This window comes from Dromiciops gliroides, chromosome 4 (assembly GCF_019393635.1).
Source record: "Dromiciops gliroides isolate mDroGli1 chromosome 4, mDroGli1.pri, whole genome shotgun sequence".
NCBI lineage: Eukaryota > Metazoa > Chordata > Mammalia > Microbiotheria > Microbiotheriidae > Dromiciops > Dromiciops gliroides.
In genome coordinates this window covers 341,989,604-342,004,290 of record NC_057864.1, presented here as the reverse complement: position 1 = coordinate 342,004,290, position 14,687 = coordinate 341,989,604, and the positions used below count along the sequence as shown (strand labels likewise).

The window sequence follows — 14,687 nt, the reverse complement described above, 5'->3', positions numbered from 1 at the left end:
TTCCCTAAGACGTCCAAGAGAAGATGGTCCATGTGCGTTTGTAAATTCAGGACTGGAGCTCAGGAAAATAGTTCTAGATATAGAGAGATTTAAGAAACATTTCAATAGGAGTGATAATTGAAGCAATGAGTGAGATCTTAGAGAGAAAGAAGAGGGCCAAGGACATTGAAGAAAAGAACAGCCAACTAAAGGAAGCCAATAAGGACAGGTCATACAGGAAGTAGGAGTACTAGAAGAGAGCACTGGCAGTGAAATTACAAAGTAATCAACATTGTCATATACTGCAAAGAGGTCAAGGAGGCTCAGAACTACACTCGACATGGATGTCTTTGAAAAGAGCAGTTTCGCTGGAGCAATGGAAACAGAAGCTCTAATGTAAAGGGTTAAGGAAGTAAGTGGTGAATAGATGAAAGTAATGACTCTTTTCAAAGTCTCATAGTGAAGGCTATGGGAGAGTTAGGGGAATCTAACTTGAGAGGATAGCAAGGATAAGAGAACTTTTTGGTTGGAGGGTTTGTTTTTAAGGATAAAGAACACACTAGAAGATATTTGTAGACAAGAGGGAGAAGCTACTAGATGGTAAGAGATTAAAGAGAACTGAGAGTTCAAGTGGTTGAAGCAAGAACTTAAAGAAGTGGTAGGAGATGGGATAGGTAGAGTATGGTACTAGAAAGGAAGCAAGTCACATCCTCTAAAACTGAAGGGAAGGAGGAAAGGATAACTAACAACATCCATAGTTTTTGAGGTGGATAGAGGAGGATGAGATAATTCAGCATTACATGGCCCTAATCTCAGCCAAATAAGACTTAAAGCCATCTCCTGAAGGAGAAGAGGAAGGGTAGAGATAGAAGGCTGAGGAAAAAGAAAGTTATTTGAAAAAGATTCTGTGGAGTATGTGATAGGAAGCCAATAAAAAGATCAATAAAAGGATTGCTGCAAAACAGGGAGCATCTGCTTGAATTTGGTTGGCATAAATTTGTCATGATTTCATGTCTTCAGCAGAGCTCAGAAATGACAGTAGGAATTGAAAGGATATGTGTTATTCATGGTTGGAGAAAAGGCAAAATAGCAGAAGGTCAAAAAGAAGGTAAAAGATAGTAGATTATGGAATTGACTTGCTAGAAAATCAAGGCTGTTAAAAGAGTAAAGCCAGAAGAGGGGTGGTGTACTGAGAGAACAAGGAAGAGTCATAAGATCAGAAAGCATAATTAGGGCAAAGAAAGGTTCAAGAGAAGTAAGATTATAGGAAAAGTAGATTATATAGATGATTGTGATCAGAAAAAACTCAGAATTCAAGATCTTGGAAGCAGAGCAATTTTGAGTGATGTCATATGAGGTCTAAGATTTGACCACCCCACCAGGGTAGCTGAAATAAAGAAAAGTTAAGGAACTCATAGAATTATTAGCCCCATAGTTCTAAATAAATGTCAGTTTGATGATTCATTATTAATATCCCTGATTTCCCTGAACTTGATTATAGCCAGATACAATAGAAAGAACTTATTAACAGGACCTTTAGATCTTTGGCAGGACCCTGAATCCCCATCACCATCCACCCCCTTCCAGTGAATTCAGTATACATCATGTTATTGTTTGGGACAGAAGTTAACCAGATGGAGGAACACCTGTTCCTCACGACTTGAAGAAATAGAAAGGGTGGAGTTGAACAATACATTTTGAGCTGTAGAGAAGAGGTTTGAAGGAGCTCAGGTCAGATCAGTCTTCTCAGTAAAGGACTGGAGTGGAAAACAACTATTTTGGCCCACATTCTAAATATTAAATTTCTTTCTACAGAACTAAAAACACAGAAACTGACTCACAGGAAAGAAAGTAGTCCTGATTCTCTTAGAAGAGTTCTCTTAACAACACAAGCTAAGGTAACTATGTCAAAATATACTCAGAGACAAGTGGAGGAGCCATTCCTTTATTAGATTCTGTTAAGTTTGCTGTATACATCTCTATGTCTCATTAGAAACATTTTTATTTGTATTTATATTTTATATCATTTCATCTTATTTTAACAACAAAAAATTGCTTTTTTGAGTTTTTTGTTGTTGGGATCTAAAAGATTCTTATATGTAAATACAAGTATTACAATGAAAGTGAATTGCTAGCCAAATTGTACATTATAAGAATACAAATAGATTAGGTTCTGGAAGAATTATAGTAATCCATGACATCAGAGTTCACATAAGTGCTTTTTTATCTCAAAAGAGAAAATGTCCTTTTCTTGACTGTGTTCATTTTTTTCTCAAAATATGCAATTACATATTTTTCAGTTAAATGTATTTTATAATATAGAAGAGAAGCATTGATTTACCATTATTCTGCACAATTCATGAGTATTTACCTACAAGTACCAAACGTATGTTGGTACTTAATGCTAAGGTGAAGTATGTAGATATGTGAAGAAAGTAAATATTAGACATCATCTGGAATATAAATGATCACTGCAAAAATGACTTATCTACCCATACTCCACTTCTCATAACACAACAGATTCTATTTTATCTGGCTTTTGAATTTTTGAAGCATTTTGCTTCTCTGATTTGCTAAAATGACATATGATGACTAAAGTTGCCATTCCTGAGTTATATACCTCAGATATATATATATATATATATATATATATAAACTCTGCATTCTAGAAATAAATTTGAGCTATGTATATAAAAATGAATGTGTACGCACAAATACACACACATAAAAACACCTTAGAAGGCTTAGAGGCTTACTGAAGAATTCATTTTTAAAGAAAATGAAGAATCGTAACCTTTATTTATTGATTTATTTTGGGTGAGGCAGTCAGAGTTAAGTGACTTGCCCAGGGTCACACGGCTAGTAAGATGTCAAGTGTCTGAGGCCAGATTTAAGTTCAAGTCCTCCTGACTATAAGGCTGGTGCTCTATCCATTGCACCACCTAGCTGCCCTAAGAATCCTAATTTTTTAAAAGATTTCTAAAGATTTTTATTTGTTTGTTTTGTTTTGGTGAGGCAGTTAGGGTTAAGTGACTTGCCCAGGGTCACACAGCTAGTAAGTGTTAAGTGTCTGATGCCCGATTTGAACTCATGTCCTCCTGAATCCAGGGCCAATGCTCTATCCACTGCACCACATAGGTGCCCCTAAAGATTTTTTTTAATGCTTTGGTTAAATAATCTTTTTAGGTAACGTTCTGTGATGGAGTAAAAAACATCATTTAATCTTAACTATTTTGACCAAAAGAAATGGATGCAAAATTATTGATTCTGATTGTCATGCTTCTCAGAAAGGCCAAGATGAATGTTCATGATGTGTAAATGTCAAACTCAAATGAGAATCTTAATTTTCATTGTCTTGGGGTTGTGTTCTAGTATATCAACACATGTTTTACTCATAGATGATATCAAATATTTTTGAACATGCCCAAATTTGGTATCTGACAGTACAATGTGAAAACCAAAATGAATTCTTCCTGGAAAGATGACTAAAGTGGATGACTTCATTAATATCATTAAATATGTAAACATAATAATGGTAACTTTTAAAAATAACTTCCTCTATTTTTTTTTCTGGCTATGTGTGCTTCTTTCGATAGAATCAGTTTACAGCTGTAAACACCCCAAAGAAAGAAACATCCCAGATTGAAGGACCGTCTTTAAACAATACTTATGGTTTCAAAGTCAGCGTGCAAAACCTACAAGAGGCAAAAGCCTTACATGAGGTAATTTTTTTTCTAATATTAAGATAGCATATATTTTTAGAGCAGTTTTTCTAGCAAAGGTATAATAATATAAAACTATCTAGCCCTTCCTCTTAACTCTTCCTCCAGAAAAAAAACCCTATTTTGGTGCCTATAATGGCATAGAGGTAATCCTGGATCCTTAAAGGCAATTCCAGTGAATCACAGGCTCTGTCAGGACCAATAATCTGAAAAGGTTTCAGTTATGGTTCCAGTGATTGTGTCTACTTTCCAAGGACCAACCTGGCTAAATACAGATAGGCTCATTACCCTTATATTGGTGTGATCATCAGAATGTGATGAATTCTTTGCTCATGACAAATGATAAAATAAAGGAAAATATAAAATGACTGTTGCCCCTTTCTACTTCTGTAGTGTTGGTAGCAAAAGGATGGAAAAGGGGGCAGAAGGAACTAAGAATCATAGAGTTTTAGATTATCTATTATAAACATTAAACTAATGGTGCTTTAAATGTGAAATCTTTGTGACCAACAAGTCAATATATTACCAGACAAACTGAGCCATTTCAGTATTACATTCTCATTGTGATTGAAGCCAAGAGACATTAAGGAAATTGCAATAAATAGAAGGGTGGTTCATAGCTTCTCTGAAATTGGTTTCATCATGTGGCCAAAAGCAACAAGACAATTCACTGGTTATTTTGTTATCTCATCTTTCAGTGTTCATGATGAGCATAAGCAAAAAGGCCACCATGATGACAATCATAGTTTATTTACCAGTACCTTTTTCAGAAGACGAAGTGGTACAAAATTTCTGTGACAAACAAGAGTTGCCAAACTAGTGAATTCATTGTAAAGGTGAATATATTAAAGGATGGTAAAAAATGTAGATCAGAATTAGGAAGCAAAGGAGTTGGAAGATTGTAGACTATTCAAAAACTTCCCTCTCTATATGTCATGAACACCCCTTTCTTTAAGAAAAGAGTTGGGGGGCAGCTAGGTGGCGCAGTGGATAAAGCACCAGCCCTGGATTCTGGAGTTCCTGAGTTCAAATCCGGCCTCAGACACTTGACACGTCAGCTAAATTCATGGTTCAGGTCATAGACTTATTAGAATTAAGATAAAAATCAAGTTGAAGAAAGTATAAAGTGAAAACGATACTGGAAAGAAATAGAGGAAAAAACAGTGGTTCCATTGACCATTTAGTTTAGCTAATATAAAATAAGCACCACAACAAAGAAGCAAAAAAAATGTAGAAACCACCTTACCCTTATAAACACTTTAATCTACTTGCCAAACAAAAAAAAACATGATAACCAAGGAAAACACTGGTTTAGAGCATAAAGTCATTTGCAAAATATTATGGAGGGAGATGATGAATAATTATTAATAATACAGCTATATAAAACAGCAAGGTGTAAAGAATTAATTGTTATTTGAGGTTTTTATGCCTTGGTGAGCACTGGCCTGGGGCTCCGAAAACCACACGGTGCTCCACCCACTGGTTGTAGCCGTTGCCATGGCACTGGCACCTCACATCATCACCACTCCGTGATGCCTACATGTGCCTGGCAAAATTATAATGATTGGAAGCCTAGCAAGGGAAGTCACGTGACTGTCAGAGCGGCCATCCAATTGGCTGGGGGCTGTGTGAAGTGTGTGGGGAGGAAGGAAGTTGTTTTTTTTTTTTTTCCCAGCATTCTAGCTGGAAGCTAGAAGGTGACAGGAGCTCTGCTGTGTATTCTCAGCTGATTCCTGGGCAGTGGTATTTTTCAGGTTGTATAATTTCCCTTTCCCCATTTTATTTCCTTTCCCTTGATCCTACCGATCCTGTTTGTGGTGGGTTTTTTTAAGTTCGTTCTTGTTAAAATAAATCCTGTTCTGTTTTGAGGGAGGCTGCCAGTCTCCTTCCTTGCCCCAATATTGTGGCAAGCCGCTTAGCTAACATTCCCCATTTAAAAATTGGGCCCCACAAAGGCATAATGGAAAGCAAATCTACATAAAATTTGAGGTGAGACCCAGCTAACTAGATCATACTAAGTGCATTTAGAAAATAAATTGGGAGAACAGAAAACAAAAAAATTAGAATAAATCTGCTAGTGTTTTAGTAGTAATTCAATTTCATGATCTAGTACAATGTAGACTCTCAGTACTTTAGTCTATAATGACTAAGTGCTATGTGAGGAAATGGAGTTGTCACTCAAGAAAATGAAGTCAAGAAGAATAGCTGAGCCAAAACAAGGAGACCCAGAAGAAATCTATGCTGAAGGCAATAAAATTTTGAAACTATTGGGGATAGAAGAGGAATACATTTTCAAGATACCTGAAAAATAGGCCGATACTTTTTAAATAAAGTGTTGTCAGAAGAGGACATCATTACCCACCAATCACTATGTTTTATTTCTCATTTATAAAATTCTTTTTTTTTTTTTTTTTTGCGGGGCAGTGAGGGTTTAATGACTTGCCCAGGGTCACACAGCTAGTAAGTATCGAGTGTCTGAGGTCAGATTTGAACTCAGGTCCTCCTGAATCCCGGGCTAGTGCTTTATCCACTGTGCCACCTAGCTGACCCTATTTATAAAATTCTTATGAGAATGCTCTGTATATTTGTATCCAGGGTATTCTCAATGAAAATAAGAGAATAGAAGAGGCAGATTTTCACAAATGATGTTCTAGAGCAGGCCATGTCTTCATTGTCAATTGAATAAAACACAGAGAGCATACTAGATTCCACTATGTTTATTATTTATTGTTCATTTTAAGGCAAAACTTGCTAGAGCAAAATGCATTCTTAAAGGCTGTCCTCTGACAAGGCATGCCTTTTGTATACATTAAGATCACATGAGATTCCTTGTTAAATACAATCATAGAGATAATTTTGCTCATTGATTTCCTGACTATCCATATCATACAAATCAAAAGATATGGAGGTCTGTGCAAACTAAAGTTATTAGCCATGGTCATTCATTGTATCCTGTGCACAGTTCAAATGGAGAATTTTCTGTAGATGATAAAGTCCTTCAGACATTCCTCTTTGGGGATGATGTTGTGCTCGTTCCATCAGGCTTCAGAGTACTGAAGCACATCCTTGACAAAATCCATGGCCACTCAAAAAGAGTTTTGCCTAACCAGCCACACAGGAAAAAAAAAACAAATGAATGAAGAGTACCTACTGTTCTGACTATTGACATGCACCTGAATGAGCGATCTATCAACATACTCATATTGGACTGGGACTAAATAAATAGAGAATGAGGATTGCATTTAAGAAATTACACTTTCAGTGATCCAAATTTATTCTTGAAACTAAAACTAATTTTTAAAATACCAATATTCAGGCAGTAATTTGAAATGGCTGCAAATCCTAAATACAGCACTCTCCAAAGAATCAACATTGAAGGCAACCCAAAAGGCAATTGAGATATGTATCATAGGAGTAGGCTATAACATATTAGCAGCAATAGAATAATAGTGAATTCAAGATGTGTTATCTTTATCATCCAGAGCATATATATGATCAGAAAAGGAGATGGACTAGTTATCTAGGAAGAACAAAGGATATTATCCCAGTACTGGTATCCATAGAATGTCAAATGAACTAAAGAAAAACCTCAAACCCAACCAGTATTCACATAGGGAGAATTTGTGGAGGGATAGGGACTAGACTGTACAGATGAGTTTCAGTCCATATCTTTGGAGGTAATATTCATGTCAGTGAAGTCATAGATTAATTGATATTCTTACTATTATAATAAATACATATTTAAAAGGGAAAAGTCTTAGAAGCAGGATTCCATCATTGAAACTAATTTGTAGTGTCATATCTGGTTTTTAAGGTCTGGTTCAGCTGTTCTTACTGACTTCATTTTCTTATGTACCTAATTTAACAAGGTGGGGCCTGAGATGTTAAGAGTCCAAATGGAATGATTCTGTTGTCATAGTTGATTGTATAAATACCAGTCCTTCACTACTAAAATTCAGTTTAAAATGACCAAAATATGTTAAAAGCTAAATAACCTTTTTCAAAAACTATTCTGGGCATTTCTACATTACCATTGTTATGTCTTTTTCCAAAGTTGGAGCCTAGTGCTAGTGAGATCTTTTTTTCAGACTGTCCCTTGCAATTTTCAAATACAGGGGACCCTGTGTCCCTAATATCACAAAGACCAGAAACTGAGGAATTGCCATCAATGAGTAGGTAAGCCCAATATCCCCAGGAATGTATTAATTCTCCCAGGCATATCTGCATTTCATAAGGGATTAGAGCCTTGAGCTAATGGGACAAAGCTCTAACCAGTAAAATTTCAGGAATAGGAGTACCCCCAGACCACCAATCCTGGTGCTATGAGTCCAGCTGCCATAGCCATTGGTGTTTGTTTGTGTTTTCTTTTGGGGGGGGGGAGGGATTGTTTGTTTGTATGTGTGGTTTTTTTTGACGGGGCAATGAGGGTTATGTGACTGGCCCAGAGTCACATAGCTAGTAAGTGTCAAGTGTCTGAGGTCAGATTGGAACTCAGGTCCTCCTGAATCCAGGGCCAGTGCTTTATCCACTGCGCCACCTAGCTGTCCCCTGCCATAGCCTTTGTACAGACAACAACCTTTGCCTTTGCAGGTGCTAGAGCCCTTGCCTCCTCAGACTTCATAGATTGTCACCACCAAAGTTCTTGACGTTGTCAAATTGTTCAGTATCAGAAATATATAGGTATTGTTCAGGGAAATGATATCAAAGAATAATGCTTTCCACCTGTTTTGCTGTTGTACCTTACCACTAGGCCTTTTCATTTGACTTGCTGCTGAAGTTTCCTATGAGTATTGTCTTCCCCAATTACAATGCGAGTTCCTAAGAGCAGGAACTGTCTTGTTTTTCTGTTTGTATTCCCAGAACATAGTACACTGCTTTACACATAGTAAGTACTTAATAAATGCTTTTTTATTCATTCAGGATCACCAAGTCAATCTCTTTATTGTGGATTAATATCACTATTTTAATGCACATTGAATCCAGCCAACTATCTTTCAAATTTGTGCTATTGGATATTGTAGGAACTAGGGTTAAAACACCTGAGGGGATCTTCTCAGATTGGTGGCTGTTAATAGTAGACACTCAAATCAGATATTCTACTGTCAGTGGATCAGTAGCCATAGACAGGTCAAACAAATAGCAACAGTAAATTGTTAATATGTGTGTAGTCATTTAATTGGGGGTCTCATTAACAATCTTATACTTAAAACATAAAAGTTTTACGTATAGATGGGCTGGACAAATGACCTCACTAGAAAAATCCCCATTACTTTATACCTATTGGCTAATGCCAGAAATTTTACTGGTTAGAGTTTTGTCCCATTGAGCTAATGCACACGGCTCTAATCCCTGATGAAATGCAGATATCCCTAGGAGAGTTAATGCATTACTATTATTAGCCATTTCTACCTTAGTGCAAATGATAAGTCTTATAGCAGGTTTTTATATGAGGATCATTGGAGAAAAACTGAGGGTTCTACCTACCTGAGAGCAGAGGAGAAAACTGCAAGAAAGGAACTGAAGACACTGTCTTTTACCGTCTTTCCTAGAATCATCCCAGTCTTTAAAAACATGGAAGATATATAATTTATGAGGATGACATCAAATTCATTTTCATTTATAACTCAGGATTTGAACTTTATAAAATCATAGAACTTTAGAGCTAAAAGGAATCTCAGTAATCAACTTTTTCATATGCATATAAGCGATCATTCTTATTTCAGCCTTTTCATAAGCATATAATGAAAAACAGATATGCTCAGTAACTAGCGAAGTCATCATGCAGGTAGCAAGCAGTAGAGTTGGAAGTAAAACCCATATTTCTTGATTCTATATTTGTAATGTCTTCCAGTTTCCCTTGATATATTTTCTTCCCCAGTTAGAACTTAAGCTTCTAACTAATTTAAACTACTGAATTCAAATATATTCATAATAGTTCTTAGAAATCATAACTTTTTTCTTGCAATTCTAACTCTAAAGGGCATATTTGTTCAAGTACTGAATACCAGTCTAACAAAATTTATCTCCCTTTGACCAGCTACACCCTTGCACGAAATTTTGTGCTTTTCCTTTTATTATTTAAAAATGAATTTTTCATTTGCATATCTAATTGTTAATTTTATCAACTTTCATCATCCCAATTTGGATACGTCCACATAACCAGAGAAGACTTTTTGGCTCTTTCCTGCAGTATTACTTAGAACATCATCTAAGTGGCACCTAGTGGCCAGAATTAGGAACTGATGTAGCAGCTCCTTTCCACCTACTTTTTTTCTCACTTAAGAAGGTTATAGTTATGTTATCCCTTTTTCCTCTGTCTTTAACCACTCTTAGCTTAGTCTTTTCTCCAGTTTAAATATCCATACCTTCAGCTATTCCTCATATATCTGCTAGACTCCTCTCCCTTACTGGTCACCCTCCTCTGGACATAATCTAGCCTTTTAATGTCCCTATTAAAATGTGATTCTCCAAAGTGGGAGGAATTGAGCTACCAGCAGAGAAAATGAATTATTACCTATCTTACTCTGGGCATTCCACACATATTAGTGTAGCCTAAGTTCACATTAGCTTTATTGATAGCTACATCCCCACTTATCAAAATTTTGTCTTTTGTTTTAAACATATACATCATTAAACTCTTTTTTTTTAGGCAGCTCATAACCAGTGATGATGAATCAGAAATAAACTCTCATCCAAACAGGAGGAAAGGGGCAATTACAAATGACAAAATAGTTTTTATTACATGAAATCAAAAATTTTGCACAGACTAAATTAATGTATCTAGGATAAGATAAGAAAGGAAAGTAGTCAACTAGGAAAAAGGTCTTTACATCAAGTATTTCTGATACTTATATATATTATCTATATAAACAACTAAACCAAAAGGTCTTAACAGAGTCCAAACAATTAACAACCATATGAAAGAATGCTCCAAATTATGAATAACAGGAAAATGAATCAAAACAACTCCACCTAGCACTTTAGCAAAGAAGATAAAAGATAAAAACAGTTTTGGAGAGGTTATGAAAAGATAGGTGCACTAATGTATTGTTGATAAAACTGTGAATTATTAGTTTTCTGGAAAGTAGTTTAAAATTATACAAATAAAGTGCCTAAAATGTCCATCCTTTTTGACTGAGATTTCATTGCTAGGTATATACCTCAAGAAAGTTCATTCATTGATAAAAAGAAGACCCCCCCTCTCCCTCATATACAACAAATTTTTATAGCAACATTTTTTGTGGAAGCCAAGAACTAGAAACAAAGTAGATGATCATCAATGGGGAATGACTAAATAAACTCTGATCCATGAACAAAAGAAATATTACTATGCTGTAAGAAATGATGAATTTGATGAATACAAAGAAATATGAACAGACCTTCGTGAACCAATGCAAAATGAACTAAGCAGAGAGCTTAAGTAAACTATATACAATAACTAAAACAATGTAAAAAGGAAGAACAACCACTATAAAATAATTAAAAGTGAATTTTGTAAAATTATAAAGATGCTTTCATCCAAAAAAGAGATGAGAAGCTACCTCCCCCCACTCCCTTGAAGAGGTGGGAAACTTGGCATATTGTGTCAAAGTTTTTAAATATATTTATTTGCTGAATTTTTTCTTTAAAAAAAAACAGTTTTGTTATAAGTGATGGTTCTCTGGGAGGGGAAGGGAGAAGCAATATGAAAACAAAGGTATCAGTAAAAATCTTATGTCAAGTTACTATTAAAAATCACCAAGTTTGGTCCCAGAGAATAGATGAGAAAGTATACCAACCTCTCTCCTCTTCAGAGCTAAGGATCTCTGGGTATAGAATATTGCATATACCATCAGTCTCAGTTCAGATACTGGTTAATTTATTAAACTGCTTTTTTCCCTCTTTTTCTTTTTTGCAAGGGATGAGGTATTTTGGGGGGTAAAGGAGGATAAATAATGGATATATATTTATATACATATATATATTTAATAGCTGGAATTTATATAGCAATTTAAAATTTGCAAAGCACTTTTTATATGTTAACATGTATATTAACAAATACAAGTACATATCTATGTGTATATGTAAAAATCAAAATTATGCAAAAATAGCATGTTGGGGGGGTTTTAAGTCTTATGTTTCTTTTTTTTTTCAACATTGTCAACATTTTTCAACATGTTAGCATGACTCAGTGATGGACACATTTCTTGTTTCTGTTTTGTAGATCCAAAATCTGACACTCATCAGCGTGGAATTGCATGCTCGAACCAGACGAGACTTGGAGCCAGATCCTGAATTTGATCCTATATGTGCTTTGTTCTACTCTATCTCATCAGATACAGCACTACCAGATACAGATAAAACAGAACTCACAGGTGTAATTGTAATTGATAAAGACAGCACAATCTCCAACCAAGGTATTTTTTTAACTGTCATTTATTGTATAACTATAGATAAGTGAAGATACTGCCCAAGCAATACCTGAATTCTAGAAGGACTCCATGAAAGGAGATCTCACTGCTGAAGATCTGCCCTTACCCTTTAAAAAAGGATAAGCCAGGGGAAGCTAGGTGATGCAGTGGATGGAGTGCTGGCCCTGGAGTCAGGAGGACCTGAGTTCAAATCCTGCCTCAGACACTTAACACTTACTAGCTGTGTGATCCTGGGCAAGTCACTTAACCCCGATTGCCTCACCAAAAAAAACCACTAAGATTCTAATAGCTATATTCTAATAGCTATATAACCAATCATTTTAAAATAGCATATAAAAATCTAGATTGTGAACACTATATTCCCCCCATGTACATGAAAATTACAGCATGCAAATGACATTCCATACCCATTAATCTATCATTTGTCTACTTTATATTACACAATGCGTTTATGTACTGTATTATCCTGCTAATACAATCTGCTTTAAGAAATTATTATAAGGAATTCATAATTTTCTTTTTCATTTCTTCATGAAAATATGCATTTTAAGTCTAAATACACTGTATCTACTTTGTAAATTATTTTGAAGAACACTGAACTGTTTCCTTACAGTTTTACATGGTAACCATTCTATATAGCCACTGCATTCGATCAGTAGAAAAAAAAATATATAAAATAGGTATAACTATATTTATTAAAATGTTCTGTTTCAGGAGTAATTATGACTACAGGAAAGAATAATAAGCAGAAACAAAATAAAGAATTTACTGGATTCTATTTTCATTGAATTAGGAAGTTTTAAGATGCATTTGTATGTATTGCCTATATTAAGAATTTTGGTTAAAGAGATTATGTTTATGTTAGAAATTCAATTATTCAGAGTAGCAAATATAACAAAAAAGGAAAATATTGAATGTTGGAGAGGATGTAGGAAAACTGGGATACTGATCCACTGTTGTGGAGTTGTGAAAAGATCCAACCATTCTGGAGAGCAATTTGGAACTGTGCCCAAAGGGCTATAAAAATGTGCATACCCTTTGGTCCAGCAATACCCCTGTTAGGTTTATATCTAGACATCCCCAAAAAGAGAAAAAGACTTACTTGTAAAAAAATACTTATAGCAACTCTTTTTGTGGTGGTATATAATTGGAAATCAAAGGAATGCCCATTGATTGGGGAATAGCTAAATAAGCTGTGGTATATGATAGTGATGGAATATTATTGTGCTACAATAAATAACAAACAGGACAATTTCAGAAAGGCCTGAACATATAATGAATATAATATAATGAATATAATATAATGAAATGAACAGAACCAGGAGAACATTGTGCACAGTGACAGCAATATTGTTTGATGAACTGTGAATGACTTAACTATTCTCAGCAATACAATGATCCAAGACAATCCCAAAGGACTAATGATGAAGTATACTATCTACTTCCAAAGAAAGAACTGATATTAATTGAACACAGACTGAAGCATGCTGTTTTTCACTTATTTTCATTTTTTTCTTTTATTCAAGTTTCCTTATACAAAATGACTAATATGGTAATGTTTTACATAACATTACACATGTATAACCTATATCTACTTGCTTACTGCCTCAGGGATGGGGTAAGAAAGGGTGGGCAGGAGGGATAGAATTTGGAACTCACAACTTTAAATAAAAATGTTTATTTTTAATTTAAAAAAGTAAGAAATTCGATTATAGAGTTTCTGGTAACTTTATTTGAAAATAAAGCTAAAAGAACTTGCAGAATGACATACAGTAAATATTTTGTTTGCTAGGTTTCAGAAACCAGGCTCCATTACTTATTCGTTCTGGAATTACAAGATTAGAAGTCACCTATGCTGCTGACGAAAAGGCACTTTTCCAAGAGATAGTAAATATAATTAAAAGGTATTGTTTTATATAGTTTTCTTTTTTTTTTTCTTGCTCAAAACAGTTGAATAGTTCTGTCTCGTTCTTACTGGAAAAAAAGTCTTAGTCTGAAAAAAATGTTATAGTTGTTTTCAAGTCTTATCTCCTAGACAATCAGTGTGCTTGTCTCAGATTAAAACTATTACTCTGTCCTGCTTCTCTTTTAACTTGTTACCCACTGTTTTGAGGGCAGTTAAGAGTACATAAGCCATCTTTAAAAAACAAAAACAAGGGGCAGCTGGGTGGTGCAGTGGATAAAGCGCTGGCCTTGGATTCAGGAGGACCTGAGTTCAAATCCAGCCTCAGACACTTGACACTTACTAGCTGTGTGACCCTAGGCAAGTCACTTAACCCCAATTGCCTCACCAAAAAAAAAACCAAAAAACAAACAAACAAACAAAAAAAAAAAAAAACAACTTTTGACTTTATCTTCCCACAAGTAATGTATGTGTCATATGTCCCTGACACAAAACCTCACAATGAAATCCCTTTTACAGGCCTTGCACTCACTCCCTGGACTAACTCACTCACCCCAACCTTTCCTCACACTAGCAAATCTGTATTTCCAGAGAATAACCACCACCAGAGTATACTTGTAGAGGAATACCTTTCTCCCTTCCCCCCATCTCACCATTGTATTTCTCAAGTCC

At 35.2% G+C, this 14,687-nt stretch overlaps 1 protein-coding gene across 1 annotated transcript in view; it reads left to right on the top strand.

The window, feature by feature from the left end:
• REV3L (REV3 like, DNA directed polymerase zeta catalytic subunit) overlaps positions 1-14,687 on the top strand; it is a 259,154-nt gene that overhangs the window by 155,103 nt on the left and 89,364 nt on the right. The window contains 4 exon segments of the mRNA XM_044003468.1: positions 1,795-1,877; positions 3,576-3,701; positions 11,905-12,097; positions 13,905-14,016. Coding sequence (XP_043859403.1) covers positions 1,795-1,877; positions 3,576-3,701; positions 11,905-12,097; positions 13,905-14,016 — 514 coding nt within the window.